This window comes from Eleutherodactylus coqui, chromosome 5 (assembly GCF_035609145.1).
Source record: "Eleutherodactylus coqui strain aEleCoq1 chromosome 5, aEleCoq1.hap1, whole genome shotgun sequence".
Taxonomy (NCBI): domain Eukaryota; kingdom Metazoa; phylum Chordata; class Amphibia; order Anura; family Eleutherodactylidae; genus Eleutherodactylus; species Eleutherodactylus coqui.
The window spans coordinates 124,372,985-124,395,074 of record NC_089841.1 but is presented as its reverse complement, the minus strand read 5'-3'; the positions used below and the strand labels follow the sequence as shown (position 1 = coordinate 124,395,074).

The following is a 22,090-nucleotide window of genomic DNA, read 5'->3' as shown; positions in this document are numbered from 1 at the left end:
GAGCACGGGGAACAGTCATCTACATCAAATGAAGAGAGGCTGCAACCCTGCATCATGTTGCTCAATGGTAGAGCAGTCAGAAGGAAATAAATACAAGATTGGAATACTTATTTAATAATACTTCATCTATCATCAAAGCATTTGAAAAATGATTTCTGCTTAAAAAACTGTTACATATTCATATTTTGTGTAAAATAGCAGTTTTTTCCATTAAACTAAAATTACCCTTATGGGATATAGGGATACATTGTTACATTATCATCATGAAATCATCAAGTACAGATGAAGGAGAGCTAAATTTGTCTTGCAGTTCTGCGATACTGCAGTAAGATAATATAATACAATAGGCTAATGTCTGTAAACAGCTGTATGGGTCAATAAACCAAAGAAGCGAAGAACCAAATTAAAGGAATGTTTCGAGGACAACCCTGGCAATCCAGAAGATTTCCATGGTCAGCTTTTTGTTCTAAAAAAAAAAAAAAAAAAGACATTCAACTAGAGATGAGCAAGTATACTCGCTAAGGCACATTGCTCGATCGAGTAGTGCCTTAGCCGAGTATCTCCCCGCTCGTCCCTAAAGATTCGGGGGCCGTCGCGGGTGACAGGTGAGTTGCAACGGGGAGCGGGCGGGAGAGAGGGAGATCTCCCCTCCGTTCCTCCCCGCTCTCCCTCGCCGCTCTCCGCCCCCCGAATCTTTAGAGACGAGCGGGGAAATACTCAGCTAAGGCACTACTCGATCAAGTAATAAGCCTTAGCGAGTATACTTGCTCATCTCTACATTCAATCTAATGTACAATAAGAACTTTGTTGTCCCACATAGTGGTTCTGTCCAAACGTGTCATTGGGTGATGCTCTACTTACACAGCATTGTTCTCTCCTTCAGAAAACTATACCTACCTTCTAAGCTGGGCCACACATAAAATGGTTCTAAAATTGCAAACATGCTCATGGAAACGTCCCAGAAAGTCATGCATAGGGCATAGCATCTAAGCTTCACGCTATTTACCTCTCAACTTGGTTTCCAAGGCTGTCAATTGGCAGCGGATATGTATCATTTGAAGGGGGGGGCATAGCCAAATCTCAAATACAACTAATAGAGGAAGTTACAGGTTATGCATGTTCCAAATTACCTCACATCTGTGTTTTGAGGGCTAAACATTTAGGGACCCCCTATGACTTATTTTAAGTTTAGTCAATTTGTATTACTGGCAATACAAATTCACATTGCATTCAAATGGAAGACTAACACTCTTCAATTTTTAGTTGTCATTTCTAAGGTTAATAATATATTGCTGTACAAAACACTGAATTCAATTCATACGGATACTGTTGCCCAGTATGGTTGTATTGGATGTGTCCTCCCACTCTCCCGATAGGTCATTGTAGAGTTGTTTATTCAGACCTCTGACTTGAATCAATCACATGATTATCTGACATGAATAATCTTTGGCTAATGTTGGTGTGCATCTTGCACGTGCCCTGCAGATACTAAATGTAGGTTTCCCCAACTTGATAATGGAATTCTGTACTTTAGCTTATTATTGCAAACTCAATATTGCAATAAAGTTTGTTTGATACTAAAATAGTGAACACAATGCAATTCTGCTTATTTGCAATAAGGAAAAGTCACAAGTCTCCTTTTGCAAGCATCTTGAAGAATCCAGGTGTTCAAAGCACATTTGCCGAAGGAGAAATTTTATTAAAGTGTACCTGTACTTTTAGGTAACTTCAGAACAAGCTGTCATGTGTTTGTACAGGAGGAACGGGGAAAAAAGGAAGCATTTAATATCAATATGCAGGAAAGAAGGGCCATCTATGCACTTAAGAGCAACAAGGAGATCACCATTAAGCCTGCAGATAAGGGTGACCCTATAGTCCTCATGAACACATCAGACTACACGAAAGAAGCAGAAAGACAGCTGACGGACACCAGATACTACACCAAATTGGATCAAGACCCGACTCAGAAATATGTGAGGGAATTGAGAAGGGTCATCAGAAGCCTGTCTGTGGGCTCCACAACGCTTTTGGACTGGATATTGGAGAACCCCAGGGTTGGAGTATGCTATACGCTTCCCAAACTACACAAAGCTGGCAACCAAAGGAGGCCAATTATCTCAGGTCTGGGACTGGGTACACTCACTGAAAAAAATCTCAGGGTGGGTGGAAGGTGTCCTCAAACTACTGGTGAGGAATACAACTAGCTACGTGCAGGACACCACAGACCTACTAAATGAAATGTCAACCAGGTCCCCCTTCCCATATGGCGCAATCCTGGCCACAATAAATGTGGTGTCCTTACACTCCAACATCCCACACAAAGATGGACTGATCGCCTGCCAGGCGCACCTTGAGGCCAATGGGGTTACCTCTGAGTCAGTGTTACAACTCACAAGATTCATACTCACACACAATAATTTCTCCTTTAACAAAGATATTCCTGCAACTTATTGGGACCGCCATGGACAGTAAAATGGCACCACAATATGCCAACCTTTTCATGGCAAAACGGGAGTGTGACTTTTTGGCCTCCTGCCCAAACAAACCATTGCCCTACTTCCACTAGTTTTGCATGCTCCACCTCTAATTCTCAGTTTTCCCTGTGTTGCTGTGTGGAGACTATCTGCTATGTGGCTTCTATAGAGTGCACACAAAGAAAAAGATTCTGCTCCCCTACATTTCCTATATAGAAAAATAGCAGTAGCAGAATGGAGGGCATTATATAACAGTACAAATGTGACTCCAGTGGCTGAAAGGCGGTAAAACACATATTTGGTGCTGCAGCATGTCTGTGTGCTTCAGCTCCTTTCCCCTTCTCTCCTCGATAGACTTCTATGGGCAGCATGTAATCTGAACTGTTATATTTCAGCAGTTTTTCAGAGTGAATGAACATCTTAGGCCCCCTGTCCACAGCGCGACGGAATATCGCTAGCGAGTGGCGGGGGGTGGGGGGCTGTCAGGCCTCCGCGCGGAGTCTGATAGATAGCGATTCTCCACGGTGAACCTATGATTCTCTACTCATGGACGTCGGGTCTGAGCTTTCCATAGCAATGCTATGGAAAGCGGTCACTGCGTTACCCGTAGCCGGATTATCGCCGTGGGTATTGCAATGAACTATTGCCCGTGGACAGGAGCCCTTAGTAGGAGGGAAAGACCCTGGTAAGTGAAAAAGAAGCATTTTGTTTTGAAAAGATATATTGCAAAACTTTTTATTTTATTCACCAGTACTGCTGATTCACAGCAAAGGTCTCCAACCTTTTGTACCTTATTAGCTGCATTCAATTTTGAGCTACAGTCGGAAGCCACAGTTGACTCAGATTGAGAAGATAGTAAATATGGAGAAATAAACCATAAATTGCAAATATTTACTTGTGTGATTTATATTCCACTATCCAAAAAAGCACTGTGCAGAAGTCAGAATAGGTTTGCAATATTGCCAATGTGGAAGTTTTATTGTAGTCATTGCCTATGGTAATAACTCAGAATTCCAATTCTGAGCCACATGTGGCTCTAGAGCCACTGGTTGAGGAGCATTAATTTACACTAAGCAAAGTTTGTTGAAAGTGCAGTACACATTTAAAATATCAGTGAGATTGAAGTGAAGTGGAGCTGTGCCTGAAACACAATGCTGGATTCCTGCACAAAAAACAGATTCCTGCTAAGTACAATGGCACAGCAGCCCAATGAACAGCTAATGTGTGGAGGTCCTAAAGTGCAGGTCCCACGGATTGAGCTATTCGTGGCATTTTCTAAAGATACGTCATTTTATTTTTTAAAGCGCTAGATAACACCTCTAAAAAGGGGTTTTCCTGGATTTTTTCTTCTTTTTAATATTCTTAACATGGGTCATTAGGTGTGTCAGATCACTGCTGTTCTGATATTGATGACCTATCTACCATACACGGGAGTGAGCTTGTAGTACCAAGGTAGCTCAGAAAAACAGCTGATAAGCGTAGCTGCTGGGTGATGGATGCCACTGATCGGATTAGGATGACCTATCCCAAGGATGGGTAAAAAAAAAAAAAACTCCTGGAAAAACCCTTTAACTCCACTGTGATTCAATGTGGTTAAACACAGCATGAAAAAGAGGAGAAACTCTTCATACCAACATACATTGTAGATAGACTTTTTATGCTGGAGAAAAAAGAAATATGTAACTTGTTACTGCACCATTTATGAGAGAAGCTATACTATTTTCTATCCTCCATCTTGTCTTGCAACCTGCTCTTCTCTTTCTCTGTCTTTCCTTGATACATATTTAGATATTATGATTGTTTTTTATAACATGAAAGCAAGGCCGTTTTCCAAGACCATGAGGTGTAATGAGAAACAGCTTCAATCGGCCTGAGAGAAGTCCTGCCTCTAAAGAGACGTCCCTGCACTTGTTGGGCTTTTAATAACCATTGATAATAATTTAGGCATATTCAGAAGTGAGGTATCTTCTAGCCTCGTTTCAAATGAGTTTTTATAAGTACTTCTGCTGATTAATAAATGAGACTACTTTCTATCAATTCAGTGCTGCGAGTAATTTGTAATCTTCCTTGAGCATTTACTCTAAATCTGGCCACCTGAAAACATACCAACTAGCGAATACTTGAACTAACACATTCATGTCACAGATGATACAACAGGTTATATAAGGTGTAGAGCTGCACTACAGAGAACGGCCTGTAGGGGGCAACAGAGACATTCTGGTGCCTGAGAAAAGGGAAAACGCCCATAGGTGTGGTCAGAAAGTTGGATATAAGAGTACATTCCTGCTACACCCAGGGAGATGTTGGCTGAGAGAGCCAGAGAGACAGCTCGGTGGAGCTGGGAGGGCTGCTAGCCCCAGGGTCTAGTGCGGATCAGGAAGGCAGGAGGTTGACAGGGTTGACCACCCTAACCTCAACACCCAGGTGGGGTGTGGATATGGACTTTATGTTTTACTGAAGTACGTTATATGGACTCTGTTTATGTTGTTTGTGCTGTGAATAAAGACTGGCAGGAGGCAGGTTTAAAGAAAATCCAGGTCTCCAGAGTGTCTTTCTACACGGCTGGTGCCCATTCCGGTCTGGAAGTTGGCGATCCGGAGGCAAGTAGACCCCAGCTCGCCACAAAGTTAAGGGATATAAAATCATTATTCATATTTATAGCAACCACGAAAGGTTGTGTTGCAGTTAGAATTTGACATTGCTATAAACCCGTTAAATGAGGAAAGTCTACATATCAATTGAGATTTAGTCAGAATACTCATTAGTGAATACAATTGTAACAGAAAAGGTCCTTTCCATGTTCACTGGTTATGAAATTACATTTAACAGCATTTAAATATAAAAGCTTTACTTATACAATTGAGACGGGGAAAAAAAAAGTCGAGTCCGTGCAATTCCAGCAGGATACTGACTCAAGAGCACAGTGACCGAGCACTCCTTCCATCCGCTGCTCTGTTTATGCCGTAAATGTCAGAATGTAAAATCTCTCCTGGGAAAAAAATGTGCAACTATGGAAAGAGATTTCAATCTTTTTTAACAAGGAATTTTCATCAAAGAGAAAGCAGATAATACATTTTCAGCAGTGCCACTGGGATAAGAAAAGATCTTACAGAGCATTACTGTAGCTTGTTTATAGTCTTGAGGATTTCCATGCATTTTGCAGTGCCAAGATGTTGCAGCATATACTCTTCCTCTACAACATAAGCCTTGCTAATGACAGTCTTGTCAGCCTGCTCCACAGTAACGTGTCAAGGACACAGCGGACATGCTAAGGCCTTGGGCCCAGTTAAGGAAAAGCTGAAAAGTGTAAACCGTTCTTGCTTTCTGTGTCTTATTTATGTTAGTTTTTCATTTTTAGTGTCCTTGATTTTCATTCATTTATTCGTTAAGACAGTTTGTGACAGATTGTAGTATTTTTAGAGCATAATCACATATTAGTGACTAGGTACATTAAGAAATAGAAAAGTGTATCTTGAAGATAGCACACAAAAAAAATGTAAGTAAATGAATATTGTAAATAACAGAGTCTCACAGACGGATAAGAGTTTCTATTTGAGAGGTGGCTGTGCATCCATAGTTCCTCCCCTCTGAAATTACATCAGGGTTAAAGGTTTAGACCGGTTTCACATCTGTGGAAATTCCGTCACAGATCCAGCTCAAAATACCAGAAGAAAGCAGCACTTTTTCTTCCGTCCAAAAGCCGTTCAAGCTGGGCAGAAAAGCTGACGAACCCCAATATAGTCAATGGGATCCGTCTGGTACTGTTTGGTTTCAACCACATCAAATCAGGACAAAAGGTTGTCAAGCTGCACTCAGCAATCTTCCACACGTGGATGTAGTGATAATCGATGCACGCTAAACCTGGGATCTAACCCAAATCCCCACAAACTTCAGTATATCCAGACCAGGAAGCAGCAGCCGAGGTGTAATAAAGCTTTCAGTAGACACAGTACATTACCAAATCTGTATTTCTTTATTCTTCCATGGTCATAACGACCCAGCTTGAGAAAGACACAGATGTTGGGTCGAAACGTCACTGTTATGATCATGCAAGAATAAAGAAAAACAGATTTGCTAATGTACTGTGGTTTCAACCACAGACAGTCGTTCAGCCCCGGGGATTCCCCTCTTTACTGTTCCCCAAACGGAGCAGGAAAGCGGAACCCCGAGTGCAGGTGTGAAACCACCCTTATCCAGCTTTAAAAAAAATAAAGACCTGCAAATGTGATAAAGCATAGAAACCCTACTCATTTCTCTGCCCTGGTGAACCAGTATTGAAACTCCAGCAGTACCCTGGTGGTCTCCATTTACAACCAGGCAGCCGTGATGTTTAGCCTGTCAGTTGGCGCAGTGGTCACTTGACATATTCCTGCCGTCATGCTGTCCACATGTAAGCCCACACCAGGAGAACTACTGGAGGTACAGAGAGAGCGGAGAGCAGGCAATAGCAGATTTTTGCCCTTTTTCATTGTCATTTTTGATCACCATCTCTGAAGACCCATAACTTTCTTTTTAGCTTCTGCTGACATAGCCAAACAGGGCTTGATTTTAACAAGGACAGGCTGTGAGAGTTATGTCATCATTTAATGTATGATCTGCTGTGCTGAGAAAAAAACGTATAAAAAAAAGTTTGTGGAGTGGAGGAAAAAACAAAAATGCAATTCCCCCATTGTTTCATGGGTGTCGATTCTACAGTGTTCACTGTGGGCAAAAAATTATGCATTAACACTATTCTGTGGTTCAGTTCAGGGATACCAAATAGTTTTTGCTTCGTTTTACTATTTCTACCTTAAACAAAACAAATAAATATAAATTTGTTGTGCCACCCTATTCGAAAACCCGTAAGATTTTATTTATTTTATTTTACACAGCAAGTTGTAGTATTTATTATACTATTATGTTACACATACGCCTTTCTGGTAACTTTTATTTCAATATTCTGGGGAGACATGGCAGCTAAAAAGACCACTTTTGGCATTGCATATTTTGTTTACCTATTTACAGTGTTCACTGTGACAGATTAAAAAAAAAGAGGATATCAACATTGTTTGGACTAATGGACGAGGCGATGCCAATTAGTTTTGTTTTTTTTTCACTTTAAAAAGTGGCAAAATGAGGGTTACATTTTATTTAAAATGTTTCTCACTTTTTTCCCCCCACACGGATACTTTAACCCTTTCCAGTCCACTGTCTGATGTCTTCCAACATTCTGATTGAAGCCTGTACAGCTCCAATATCGGAAGGTGTTTAGCAGGGTATTCCTACAGTATATTACTCGCTGCTCGGTTGTCGGCGGCTTCTCTGGCATGTCATATACTGCAGTACCGGCTCAAGCCAGCAGATGGTGGCATTGTAAAATGGCAGAAAGAGAAATCCCCCTAGAAAACCCTGATTTTAAAATTGGATTGCAAAGGGTTAAGCATATGACTGCTTGAAAAATACATTACAATACAGAAGTATCGCCTTGTATTACAATACCTGTCGGTGTTATCCAATAAGGGTCTAATAAGTTTCTATATGTGGCAGGCCTGAAGGTCATTAGGATCGGGTGTGGGAGGTGGCAATTGTTGACAAATGGAAGCCCCTCCCTTTATCTAAACACAAAGATGCCAGGGTCAATAACCCTGGCATCTAAAAAGGATAAAAAAAGGACAGTCACAGTATTGTACTAATGCTCAATCTCGATCACTGAAGCCAGCACATGCGGAGTATGGATGGGCCAAGCTCAATGAGCCTGTTCCAAAAATTCCTTTCCGAACCCTGCTGTACATATATAGAAATGCTAGGAAAAGGTTAATCTTTAACATTCATTTTTGGTTTTCCAATTTAAATGTAAAAAAAAAAACCAAAAAACAAACACATTTAGGTTTCTGCTTTTTTTTGGACCAAATGGTCAGGCAGGTTGTGAACAGCTGCATATAGCCATGGAGATTAAAGATAAAATTCACTCTGCTGACATTTATATAGCAAGTATGGAAATACAAGAATTTTCCATAAGATGCTGTGTTTAGAATTTTTTTTTTTCAGAAAAGGCCATTAAACATTGGTACAGCCTTAGGCCACTATCAAGCAAAAGTTAAACTAGCACTTTTTTACATGCCCATTTTTACAAAAGAAGTATCTTGACTTCCTGCACTTCATGTGAACTATCTGAAAGCAGCCGTAGATCAAACCGGAGTATTATGTATTAACCCCTGAACCAAGCGTGATCTCCAGGTATATCAAGTATTAACCATAACCATGCTGGAGCATCAGAGATAATATCAAGAATGCTTTCATAATTACAAAACGACCCTACACAAACATCTGGGATACATATAGAGAAAGTTACTTCGGGTCTACAGATTATAAAACAAAAAAGGGTGGAAGGGGGTAAGTAATGAATGTTTCTCCAAGTTTTTAATACAACCAGTGCATAAGAAATGATAAAAATCAAAAAGTAAACAAAAACACACAAAAAGTGTCGAGACCCCAAGCTGTGTGTCCTGCGCAGACATATGCAGCCTTCCTATGTGTGATGCTTCTTCTCCCGAGTAAATGACGGACTGCAGGGGAGACGATGCTGCATGAGAGCAAGAAAGGAGGGCACACCAACACTTTAAGTGGCATAAACATACGCAAGCATCCTGAGTTCTAGGCCTCACAGGTTATAGAGGAGGAGTAAAAGCAAGAGGAATGCTCTCCCTAGAGCCTGAAATTGTATTTTCAGGTGATAACACCATTATATCCTCTTCACTTATTGACTAACTATTTTGACCACGCAGAGCATTGCAGTTCCCTGTAGGGCAGAGTTTTAGGCGGCTACCATCTGTATGGGCTATTGTTGCGCCGCAAGATTGGACGCATGCTCATATGGCCTGTTTTCTATATTAATATTATGAGCTTGCATAAAGTCATGGTTGATTGAAATATGTATTCTTGATCATTTATGGCTCCGAAGCAGCACATAGTCTGACCAATCAAATCCGATTTTGTCATTTTCCATATAAGGGCGCCCACCCACTGGCGATTTTTTTCCCTGCGAAATTCGCAGCATTTTTTTCTCTGCAGGGGTCTATGGGACTTGTAATGTTAAAATCGCGATCGCGCAAAATCGCAATTTACCGCAAAATCGCAATTTTGCGCGATCGCGATTTTAACATTACAAGTCCCATAGACCCCTGCAGAGAAAAAAATGCTGCGAATTTCGCAGGGAAAAAAAAAAAAAATCGCCAGTGGGTGGGCGCCCTTATACTTGGACATTCTTGACTCATTTGTTCAGACTACGAAAAAAAAAGTTTCTGGAGTTATCACTTTCGTATCTTTAATATCAGAAACACTAATACTCTATCTAAAGGTGGTCTTCCCTATCTAACAATGGGCCATAAGTGTGCCAATTCCAGAGACCCTAAAAAATTCAGATTTTTCCCCTTCTGGTCTTCATAGCCCCAATTGAGACACAGATTCCAACAATTAAAATCTGGAGTCAGATCATGTGACAACTATACCTCAAGAACGCTGTTCCCATTCACGTCAATCTTCAACTGGTTCCTTCTCTACGGGAATAGTGCTACGTGTTTTCACTTCCAAAGAAGTTATCAAAACAAGTATTCCTGACTCTACAGGTCTTTAATTCCAAGGGACCTTCCTCTAAATAAGGATCCTATACTGTTTCTGCTGAAGATCCAAATATGGAAAATTTCTCCTGTAGTGTACAAACATACCCAAGTACAGATAACCTCATAGCTACCAACACACTGAAGCAGCTACTCCTGTCTCTCCAAAAAGATATCTCCCAGGATATGCAAAGGATCTCCAGTCAACTTCAGACCAGTATCTATCATCTTGCCACACACATAGCCCATGTTGAACAAGAGATGGGTGAATTCTCAACTGCACACAATGAACTTGTAGACGCACATAATACTCAAAAGAATTCTTCTGTTTACATGAAAAGCTGATGGACCTTGAGGATAGGTCAAGAAACACAAAATTCCGGGGAATTCCATAATCCATATCCTCTGCTGACCTCTCTTATTATCTGCTCCAGCTTTTTCATATGTTGCGTCCATCTTTATCTCCACTGGAATGCACAATCAACAACCCCCACAGGATGCCTAAAAAAAAAGCTCATTCGGTCTCAGAAGCTGCACCACACGACGTTCCGGCTCATATCCATTTTTATCAAACTAGGAGAAGCTTCTAAATGAGCAGAGGCAAAGGATCTTTACCAGCCCCATATACAGCTGTATTAAAATTTCATGATCTGTCTCCAGCAACTCTACAACTTTACAGACAATTCACCCCAGTTACTTCTGCTCTCCATGGTGCCAATATCAAATATAAATGGGGCTTCACTATTCAGCTCATTATTTTAAAAATGGAGTAGCTCATTTGGTAATGTCATTAACAGATAGTCTGCCACTTTTGAAGAAATGGGACATCCACATTCCTGCTAAACAAACCACACATCCTTTAACAAGTCCTCATCTCAGATCACACAAGAATAGTCCACTGTTACAAAAAATGGCAGTCAATCCTAAAATAAGTAGTTTAACAATGTTGCTCCTCTTTTTTTTACTTTTCAAATGTTTTTTTTTTTACCTCTTCTCAAGCTTATTTGCATTATGGAGCTATTCACGATATTGAAATATGTTAATACCTCCAAATTATTATATTTATCTACTGGTGAATACTATTTTACGGCACTTCAGATCTCCAATTTATTGCTTCGTTCTTGTTTTATTAAGGAGGTCTTTTTTTATATGCTGTACGTCCACCACTCTGTTAGTCATGAAGACAGAGCAGTACCTCTGTTTACTTATAAACCATGCCTATCACTACTTCTTCCCTGAATGTTGAGGGTCTAAACAGTCCATTCAAGACAACATCACAATATCATTATCGCTACACAAGAAATTTCTTCACTCTCCCTCCCCATGGAGACTTAAAGAATATATTCTTTGCACATCCAGAATAAGAATCTAAATAGAAAACAGAATTAGAAAGGTTTTTCAATATTAATTCCACATTAGTCCCTAGAACTTTTTCAGTTTGGAATGCCCATAAAGCTTATAGAAGAGGCCTGCTTATAAAATACTGCCCTGGGCTAAAAAAAAAATAGAGAAGGAATTAAAGGGGTTGTCCCACGAAAGCAAGTGGGGTTAAGCACTTCTGTATGGCCATATAAATGCACTTTATAATATACATCGTGCATTAATTATGAGCCATACAGAAGTTATACACTTACCCCCCCAGTGTTGGTGTCCCCGTCTCCATGGCGCTGACCGAAGCCTTCTTCTGCCTGGATTAGACGCGCTTGCGCAGTCTGCCTCTCTGTCCCGTTGAATGGGGCCGCTCCGGCGTGCTCGCGCCGCACAGGTCTTCTGCGCATGTTAAACGCATGCAAATAAGCTTCTTCCTTTCTATTCAGTTATTATCTCCCACATTTTTCTGTCAATCGCTAAAAAATGGAAATCCTTGGATGCACCTTCCCTAAGCGAAGTTATCAATTCCTTTAATCTTGCATATCATTTGGAGGAGCTTTACTCTTATAGCTATGTTACTAAAACCTCCACACTTTCTTCCTGGGCACCTTGGACAGAATACCTTGCCAAGAATCTTTCAAAACCACCCAAACCGATTAGAGTACTCCATTTATAGGGATATGTTGCTGGCGCCAGGTCCGTAGGCAATGTATTATTTCTACCCATTTAACCCTTGCATCTTATACTTGCTGTTCTTTTAGTAGTGGTGGACACTTTATTTCACCTTAGTTTCAATGCTTACCTATTTCTTGCATACACGCATACCCTTTTTTTATGAACACTTTTTAAAATGCTTATCGGATTGAATATTATGGCTTGCTTGCTGAATATGTGTTCCAGACTTGACATGTTACCTATTTAGTTTGGTTCTGTTAAATAATTTTGCAATAACTTCAATAAAAAAAGCTACAAACACACAAAAGATAAAAAGGATTAAAAAAAACAGGAAGTGGTAATGGCACATGATGCACAAGACCTTACAGAGGCAACATCAATATACTGAAATCCGAGACATAAACAAAAACAAAGACGTATTAGTTTTAAGAACATTCTGAAACCTGATTAATATGCTTACCTTGAATTGTTTGTGGCTTAGTAGCATTATCAAAATCGCAAATCTTTGACCACTCATCACGAACAGCTTCTGGTGTCATTGGGCGATTCTGCTGCCTGATAATGGCACCGACAGTTCTCTCCCAACGCACTAATTACAAGAAGGGAATAGAAAATATTGATCAGAATCCTCAAGGTGACGGCAAAGAGTATGAAGCAATACAGAATAAACTTAGTTCTAAAAGCCACTTTCTAAAGAATTCTCAAAACCATCTCAAGTCAACTGCGTTTTGTTAGCAAGCAGCTTTCTATAGGACCTCTCCATTTCTCCTGCACCACAAAGATGCCCGACACAGGAGGGAAGAGACCTTTCAGAGGAAAGCCTATAAAGTCACTGAGGAGTTTTGTTTGCTTTTGTCAAGCACAAAACACTGCTTCCAAAAAGTGAAATGACGTTTTCATGCTGAAATGCTGGCCCCTGAAACATCGGAGAAAAGGAGTGAAAAGCAGTGTGGGTGAGAACAATACCAAGGAGCAGCCTGTGTTATAGGCAATTTGTAAACCTCAGCTGAGTTGATCAATCACAAGTTATTTTAAAAAGGTCTTCAAGAAACTACAAGATGGCTGAGTAGACTTAAAATGTACAGAACCTACACAAAACTATACAAACTGCCTAACTAGGACACGTCTCTATGTAATAAATATGGATAAAGCAGGCTGAATATCACTATTCTTGTACAAAAAAGCCCAAAACAACAATCTACAACTCCTATTTTTGCACAATGCAACTCCTCCATAAGTGGCTCATGTAAAATCATTACTAACAAGTTTGCTATAGTTAAACACCAACCTTAATCTATATTAACATATATTTACAATAATATTTTTTGTAAGCTGCGCTTAATACATTTCTACCGTCTCCACCCAAACGGACGAAATTCACAGACCTGCTAATGAGGCTATGGCTACACCACAAATTAGGCCATGACAAAAAGCTGCACAGTTAAAGAGAATCTGTCATGTTCCCACAGCACCATCAACTAAGTCATGGCGTTATTAGAGGAGGTGACAGGAGGAAGGGGAGGTACTTTTCATACTCACCCGCTCCCTGGTTCCTGCAGTGTCCAGCACTGAAGATTGCACATGGCACTGAAAATATGACTCTTCACAGTGCCATGCGTGCGCTCTCCCATAGACATGTATGGTGCGGTGGGGATGTCACAGGTTCTCTTTAAAGACCAAAGTATCTCGATGCTACATTGTAGGCTAATACGGTTGAGTTGCAACCCGCAATTTGCCATGGCAGGTTGCAACTCATCCAGCAGGTTACAGAAACTTGTGGTTTGCAACGCAACCATTCACTTGTGATGTAGAATCAATATACTGCTATCACAGACCGCATGACGTGTTGTGGCCAAAGCCACCATGTAGCCCTAGCCCAAGGTCAATTTCTCTACGAGTATAAAACCTTGGTGTCATGTTCGTGATGGACGCCTTTTCCAACTGAGTGTTGTTTTGTGTGCCACTCGAATGCCGGCCAGGTCTCTTTTTTTTTTTAACTTCTGCATGTCATTCTTTTTATTTAATTTATTTATTTTTTTGTGGACAACCAAAAAACGGGCCCAAATTAATTGGCAATGTATCCATGAAATAAGGACAGGAGATAAACTGTGCCTATCTTTTTTTGCATCTCCATTGACTTGGATGAGCAAGACAATTTTCTGCAAATCTAAACCAGAAAAGTGCATACTGTGATGCAGCCTCCGTATCGGGATTAGAAAGTGATAAAACTAAGAGTATTGATCTACACAAAAAAAATGTTAATTTCCCTGATCATTTACCACTTACAATACACATACTGCACAAGTTACAGTTCAATAACACATGCCCTCTGCTGACTGCAAACCATAATATCCATTACAATTCATGGATACAAAAGGAGGGGACCTCTAGTGCAAAAAAATATATATATATTATATATATAATATTCTAAGTCTCTTATAAAAAATACTCACACTTTCCAAGCCAGCCAGCTCCAATCTGAAAAACAGAACACATTTATTTCTATGAAAATGTCAAATCTGTGGAATAACTTTTGTTATAAAATGCTTTTTTTCACTTTTGATCGAAATCATAGAAATTATTTTTTAGTTTTGCATGTAGAACTCCCCTACAAACGTTTCCCAAGATAATAGCAACATTTTATTTTTATGGATTTTTATCAGATAGTGATTTTTTGTATTTGAAACGATAAAAATGAATTACCAAAACCGATCATATGAGCCAAACAGTTATGAAAATTTGGTGCATGTATCAGTACTCAGAAGAAGTGCTCAGAAGGTACTCATACACATTTGACATTCTAGACTATAACGAATACCCCTTATACTGCCCCTCAAGTTACCCGCTTCCAGTACTACATATTCCCTATATGCTTAAAGAGAAACTGTCACCTCCATGCAGCAGCATAAACTAAATTACGGTGCAGTTAGCGGACGCGATGGAGCCGGGTGATGTGTTTTTTTATACCATCCGCTCCCTGGATCCAGTGGTGCCACCTTTGAAGATTGTGCCGGCCAAAAATCAGACTCTTTTCAGAGCCCTGTGTGTGCACTTTCCTATACAAGTCTATGGGAGAGAACGGATGGGACTCTGAAAAGGGTTAGGTTTTTATGCACCACTAGGACTTCAGAGCGGGACACTGCCAGATCGCAGGAGCGGGCAAGTATAAAAATATAGGTCATAAACTTAGTTCATGGTGCTGAGGGGGTGTGACAGGTTTCCTTTATTATAGTTTTTTCCCCTGTCCATCAAATATACAGTACTATGCATTATGCCCAGCCAGGTGAACATAGGCTTTGCATTGTAAAAGTGCCAAACAAATGTATATGAATTTCCCCACCTCCAAAAAAAAAATACATACGTAATACATATTATGTATATTGGCCTCCTGACAATGGAAGAAAATCTCACCTCGAACAAACCGCCATTTTCTTGACAGCTTTCATGACATAGCCAAAGCACAAGGGGAGCCACGTACTCGGGCTTTAGAGCATCCAAAAGTTCTAAAATTAAAACATACAGGTTTAGTACAGAAAAGCAAAACTACATTAACAGTTCTGTTTTAGAATAGTGCAGTATTCAGTCACAAGGTTACATAACCCACAGCTTACAAAGATTGTGCGGTTACTATATGACATTTTAATGACAGCCGCATGTGTTAAATAAATCCAGCGGTACTTTCACCGCCCTCAGCCCCGGTGATCCAGCGCTGCAGCCATGGGGTCCAAGAGGCATTGCCCAGCAGGATAATGCTTGGCCGTACACACAAGGGGTCACAGGAATGCCTCCACAACATTGTCACACTTCCGTGGCTGCCCAGTCCCAGATTTATCAGCAACAAAACATGTATGGGATTATCTGGGACACCAACTTGGACAGCCTATGAGTTTGCACGATCTAGAGGCTCAGTTCCAGAAAGTGTAGACAGTGTAGTTTCTGCTTTTGCTCCGATATTGTAATTACTTATATCAGTATTACAACACATAGAAAGTTTCATTCGAATCCAGCAACTCCTGCTAGATCAGTAGTGGTGAACCTATGGCACGCATGCCAGAGGGGTCACTCAGAGCCCTTTCTGTAGGCACCTGCGCCTTCACCCCAGCACAGGTGACATTCGGATTAATGACTGTACGAGTGCTGACGTCACCGCTAAAGTCGTTAGTGCTCGTGCAGAACATTTACACAGGCAGAATGTCCTATCTAGACAAGAGCAGCTGTCAGGTAAACGATCCCCGTCAGCGCGTCCCAGAGATGTACACTCCTGTACTGTTACACAGGAGCGAGTATTGTTGGCTTCGCTGAAATCGCTGTTGACACGGAGGCAGGGCGGCCGTGGGGTGCTCTTCCCCCGCTTGCTCCATTCACACTAAGCAGACAGTCATTCAGAAGTAAACCACTGCTGTTTACACTGAATGGCGCATTGTTCAGTTTTCTGCATGCAGAAACTGAATGACTGAAAATTCTCATTCAGTCAGTGCATGCATTTACACAGGAGCGTGGAAATTTGAACAATTCTGCATGATAATCATCCCGTGTAAATAGCCCTTTCGCTGCTGGATCAGGAGCTTCTCCCTTAGCACTTCACATTCTAGTTTGTACAGTACGAAAAGCCAGTGATCCAGCAATGGTTTTTATGTTGACTGAGGGCTTAATTAGATGGGTGTGATTTCGTCCCGTTAGGCGGCCGTGACAATCATTGATTTCAATGGTTTTGTTTTCACAATTGGTATCCTAGTGCTGTTGAAAACATGGCACAACTTGGTTCTGCGCTTTTGACAGCGCTAAACGGAGGCCCTAGCTACATTACCTAAAAACAAAATACTCATCTGGCAGGCGCTGTCCGGGTGCCTGTCGCTGCTCTCCAGAGCTCAGGGCAGGCTTCCCTGTACTTGTCAACACTGACAGAGCATCTTTTGCTAGTAACGGGGTTTGAAGACTCTGCCTCTAGCAAGAGATTGCTCCGATTGGTTCCCTGAGCTCTGGCTGTGAATGGCTGTGATTAGTGCATCCAGCGCTGGCTCTGATTGGCAGAGATCGTGACTCAGCAAATCAGAGCAATCTCTTGCTGGAGGCGGGGTCTTCAAAACCTCGTTACCAGCAGGAGATGGTCTGTCGGCACTGACAAGTGCCCGGAGCTCCGGAAAGCAGTAGCAGGGACCCGGATGGGGCCTGCTAGGTGAGTATTGGTTTGGGTTTTTTCCCCCAGTCTCTTTGGCTGCGTTTTCAGCTGTGCTAAAAAAGCAGCCAAAGTACAGGCAAAATGTATTGCAGCGCTGCTGAAACCGCAGTAAACGCAGCATTGAAAAATGCTGCATTTCTGCAAACGCCTGAGTGAGGGAGACCTTACAGTCCATCCATGCTAATGAAGAACGAGTTGCAATTTGCTCAACACCACCTGTTCTTCAGAACAATTCTTGACATCCTCCTCTGACTCCTTTCATCATCGAGTTGTTTACATCCACAGGATACCCATTTGCTTGATGATTTTTCTTGATACAACATTACTGGTATACTTTCCCCACCGCTGTACAAGAAAACCCCACATGGTTGGTAGTTTTTGGAATACTGGCCCTAGCTACTCTAGCACAGATTACAATCCCTTGATCATAATCGCTCAGATTGCTCAATTTTCCTATTCTAAATGTGGATTCCCACTGAAATTAATTCACCAAAAACTTACAAACTACTCAAATCCTTGCTCTTCCTATGCTTAGGAATCCAGTGGACAGACTTAGTCAGGGACTGACAGCTACCTCTGTATGCAGTTATATAGGAAAGACTATCCATCACTGATAGGACCCTGATGGATAGGACCCAAGTATGTAAAGGACAGGGATTGAAATGAAAAAAAGTTACAAGTTATACTGAATCGTTTCCCACAAAACTATACATCAATCTGCTGCATAACAAACTGCCTACAACTCAGACACCGTGTTTAATGTAACAGGTTCTTTTAAGGGGCCCGAAATGTGAAACTACAATAAAACCTACAAATACAACAGGAGGGTCGGGGCTTCTGAATGAAAATATAGAACTCTCATCCAGAAATAGTTTCACGTAGTTGGATCGGGGTTTCTGTCTCACATAATAAAAATCTCAGTGAAACAGCGACCTATCCAATGGTTTTTGTCAGCTAGAGGCCAAGATAAGCCATGCAAGCTCCAAACCTACTTTCTCTTATCCAGCCCTGCTTAAAGATTTAACCTGCCTTTGCTGGCAGTGCGCTGTGGAGGTGTTTGTTTAAATATTTAGAGTCAAGCTGGCACTTGCCGCTGCTTCTATCTAGGTCACAAATTCTACCTTCTGCGACTATTCCCAGCCGCTCTGTCAGCTGGACAAATTAGAGGCTCTAGATTAATTTCTTCATTTGGATTTGCAAACCAGAAGCATCCGTTATTTCCTCTCCCGTAATTTTCCTAAATTTACACAAGGTATTGATGTGACATATATTACATATGGTTCTGTTATGACTTTGCATGAAAAGCAGCTTTCAAATATTTGGTAAACTCATTTTAGGAGATGCAACTTTAGACCCCTCTGTAGACACATTTACATAGTACCTTGAGGCATGACGGTCTGCGTGAGCCGGGAGCCCGCAGTGGGTGCGATTGAGTTACAGTGGATATTGTACTTGACGCCCTCTAGAGCAAGAGTGTTTGACAGACCCACGAGTCCAAGTTTGGCCGCACTGTAGTTTGCTTGACCAAAGTTCCCGTATATTCCAGCAGCTGATGAGGTCATTATTATCCTATAGATAAAGGGGATTAATTATGGAATCCAATGAAGAGACATCATTTGAAACTAAGCATTAAGAGTAATGAAATCTTCTTAAGGCCTTAGTCAGATGGGCGTTTTTAGCCGCGATTTGCGCATGCGCATGCGTCCAGCGATTTTATAAAACCATTGCTTTGCAATGGTATCGGACACATGAGCGCTTTTTATGCGCTCGTCCGATAAATTATAGAACAGAAACCGCAGATCGCACCTATCTGCGATCTGCGATTCCTGTTCTCTTCTCTATATGCGCTCAATGGGGCCGGCGGCAGCAGCGCCGACCCCATTGAGAACATATAGAAGACAAATCATTCTTCTCTGCCACAGCTGTAACAGCTGTGACAGAGAAGAACGATGTTTGCCCATTGAATTCAATGGAGCCGGCAATACAGCCGCTCCATTGAAAGCAATGGGCTGCCGGCGTGCGCGGGGTGAATTGTCGGGAAGGGCTTAAATATATAAGCCCTTCCCTGCAATTCATCCTAAAATGTGTTAAAATAAAAAAAAATTGTATACTCACCTTTCCGCTGCAGCCGGAGTCCAGCCGCAGCCGCTGTCAGTTCTCCTAAACTGCTTCTCGGCACTATTCAGCCGGCGGGGCTTTAAAATTCCCGCCTGCTGAATGATCTGCCTCTGATTGGTCACAGCCCTGACCAATCAGAGGCAGGTTTCACTCACACACCCATTCATGAATTCATGAATGGGTGAGTGACTGCTGCCTCTCAGCGCTGAGCCAATCAGTGGCAGGTCTGACTCACATCCATTCATGAATTCATGAATGGGTGAGTGACTGCTGCCTCTCAGCGCTGAGCCAATCAGGGGGCAGGTCTGACTCACATCCCCTTCACACCCACTGCAGGACGGCCGCGCGGAGCTCCGGCTGCCGGGAGAAGGTGAGTATATATATATTTTTTATTTTTACACATTTTAGGATGAATTGCAGGGAAGGGCTTATATATTTAAGCCCTTCCCGACAATTCATCCCGGGCTCGCCTGCAGCGCATTGCTTTAAATGGAGCCGGCTCTATTGCCGTCTCCATTGAATGCAATGTGCTGGACAGCTGCGGCCCGTTTCTAATGAAGATTTTCGGGCGATTTGTGGGCGACTTGCGCGCACCGGTCACGCGATTTGCGGATGCGCATCCGTCATGCGATCCGCAAATCGCGTGAAAAAACGCCCGTGTGACTAAGGCCTTAACGTTTGATGTATAGAGTATTTCAGCCAGCTCATACAATTTCATTCTAATGCTACCGGCCTACTGAAGATTTAAGAGTTGCGACCAATTTTCTGGGGTGCAACTTGCAGTGGGCAGCACTATGACATTCCATCCATGTGCTGTTCGACATGCCTAACCTGCACATTGACATGTGCTATTCTCGTTCGAAAATCGGACAATAGGACATGCTGTCATTTTTTTTTTTACTTGGGACTATCAGTTCGAGTAATAAAAAAATCTGTCTGCATACACACATTCAAATGAATAGATGCTATTTCCATCCAATTTGGTAGCCAGGAGCAAGATTTTAAATGACCCAGGTGCTCCCCGGCTGCTGCGCATGTGTCATTTTGCCAGCAAGCACATGTGCAGAAACCGGGAAAGTTCTGTGGAGGACAATCGGGTCGGGATTCAAATGTGGATGCCGTGAACAGGGACTTCTGCACATGCGGTTTGCCATCTGGCACACATGAGCAGAAGCCTGAGGCAGTCCTGGAAGCACCAGAGCGCCACGGGGCATCGCAGAGGATGGAGGCGAGTAGTTTCAGCTCCCCTCATGGATCCAATCCATATAGGGGAGCAGAAACTAACTTTTTAATTTTTTTTTTTTTTTTTTTTTTAACTTTGCAAGAGGTCGCCATTGTCGCTGAGAATAGTGATCTTATGCCTGGGGACTGCAAAGCGCAGCTTCCCCGGGGTCTTGTCTCTGCTGCCTTTAGTAGTGGAGAGCAGAGAAATTTCAAATTTCCTGGGTCTCTCCCTGATGTCGCACTTGCGCCTGCCATCTTGACTGGCGGGTACAGGAGCAGCTCAGGAAGACCGCTCTTGGGGAAGGCAGAAGGTGGCAAAGGGGACTGCAGCAGCCTCCATGTAAGCCGTTTCAGCCCCCTAAAGCGATCAGATCACTAAAGGGAGCTGAAACTGGCACCCTTAGTGCACATCCCATTACTTACATTCAGTCGCCGATATCTGTTAGATTTCAGTGATCAGATGACTGGGGACTGCAATCTGCAGCCCTCAGTGTTCACTCCAGACTTCTACCTACCTCCAGTAGGCGAGAGCCTGGAGCTGTGACACCCCCTGGGCTCGTGGCTCTATTCGACAGTGAGGCTGTCTTTTGACAGCCATGTCAAATGAAGCCTAGCCCGGGAAGCCGTCAAAAGGCGTATTACTGGTCATTTGGTCATTAAGGGGTTAATTTATTTTGAATTTTTTTTTTAAACAGGATAAATGGAAATGAAAACATACAAATAGGGTAATAATGTAAGCTTTCAAGTTAAAAAATATATATATAAGAATAAAAAAAAGGTTAACAAAAAAAAAAATTGCAAAATGTCGCACTATCATGCATTGAGATTGCGAGAGAAAAAAAAATACAATAACAAAACTGCAGCTTTTGTCAACCTATATATCTAAAATAAAAACAAAATATAAAAAAAATATATAAAAAAAGGTCACATCTACCCCATAGCAGTACTAATAAAAACTACAGCTTCTCAGTCTGCAAAGAATAAGCCCTGACACAGACCTATTAATGAAAATTTAAAAAATGCTTTTTGTTGCCACATTGTGGCCATAACTTTTTACATTTTAAATTGTAACTGGCTCACCTAAACAGCATAAACATGCCATTTTTGGCACATAGCAAATGCCATAAAAGGCCCTCCCCTACAAAGCGCACAATTGCATCTTTTTTCAATTTCCCCTCATACAAAAATTTCCAAAAGTTTTTTTAATACATTATATGGCACAGTAAATTATACTTTTAAAAAATACAACTCGGCCTGCAAAAAACAAGCTCTCATGGCTCTGTTGATAGAAAAATAAAGAAAAATATATAGCTTTTGAAATGTGGCAATGAAAAAATGGAAGGGAGGCTGGTCATTAAAGAGTTAAGTTTGTTAACATCAGATTTGAAGGTGTCTCACACAGAAGTGCTGTTCCAATGTATGGAGCCGTTGTACGCTGGACCCCACTAATCATC

At 41.7% G+C, this 22,090-nt stretch overlaps 1 protein-coding gene across 1 annotated transcript in view; it reads right to left on the bottom strand.

The window, feature by feature from the left end:
- Nucleotides 1-22,090, bottom strand: part of HSD17B4 (hydroxysteroid 17-beta dehydrogenase 4) — a 269,906-nt gene that overhangs the window by 158,371 nt on the left and 89,445 nt on the right. The window contains exons 8-11 of the mRNA XM_066603105.1: nucleotides 18,676-18,863; nucleotides 15,527-15,618; nucleotides 14,569-14,593; nucleotides 12,576-12,704 (exon numbers count right to left, since the gene is read on the bottom strand). Coding sequence (XP_066459202.1) covers nucleotides 12,576-12,704; nucleotides 14,569-14,593; nucleotides 15,527-15,618; nucleotides 18,676-18,863 — 434 coding nt within the window. The remainder of the gene's footprint in view (nucleotides 1-12,575; nucleotides 12,705-14,568; nucleotides 14,594-15,526; nucleotides 15,619-18,675; nucleotides 18,864-22,090) is intronic.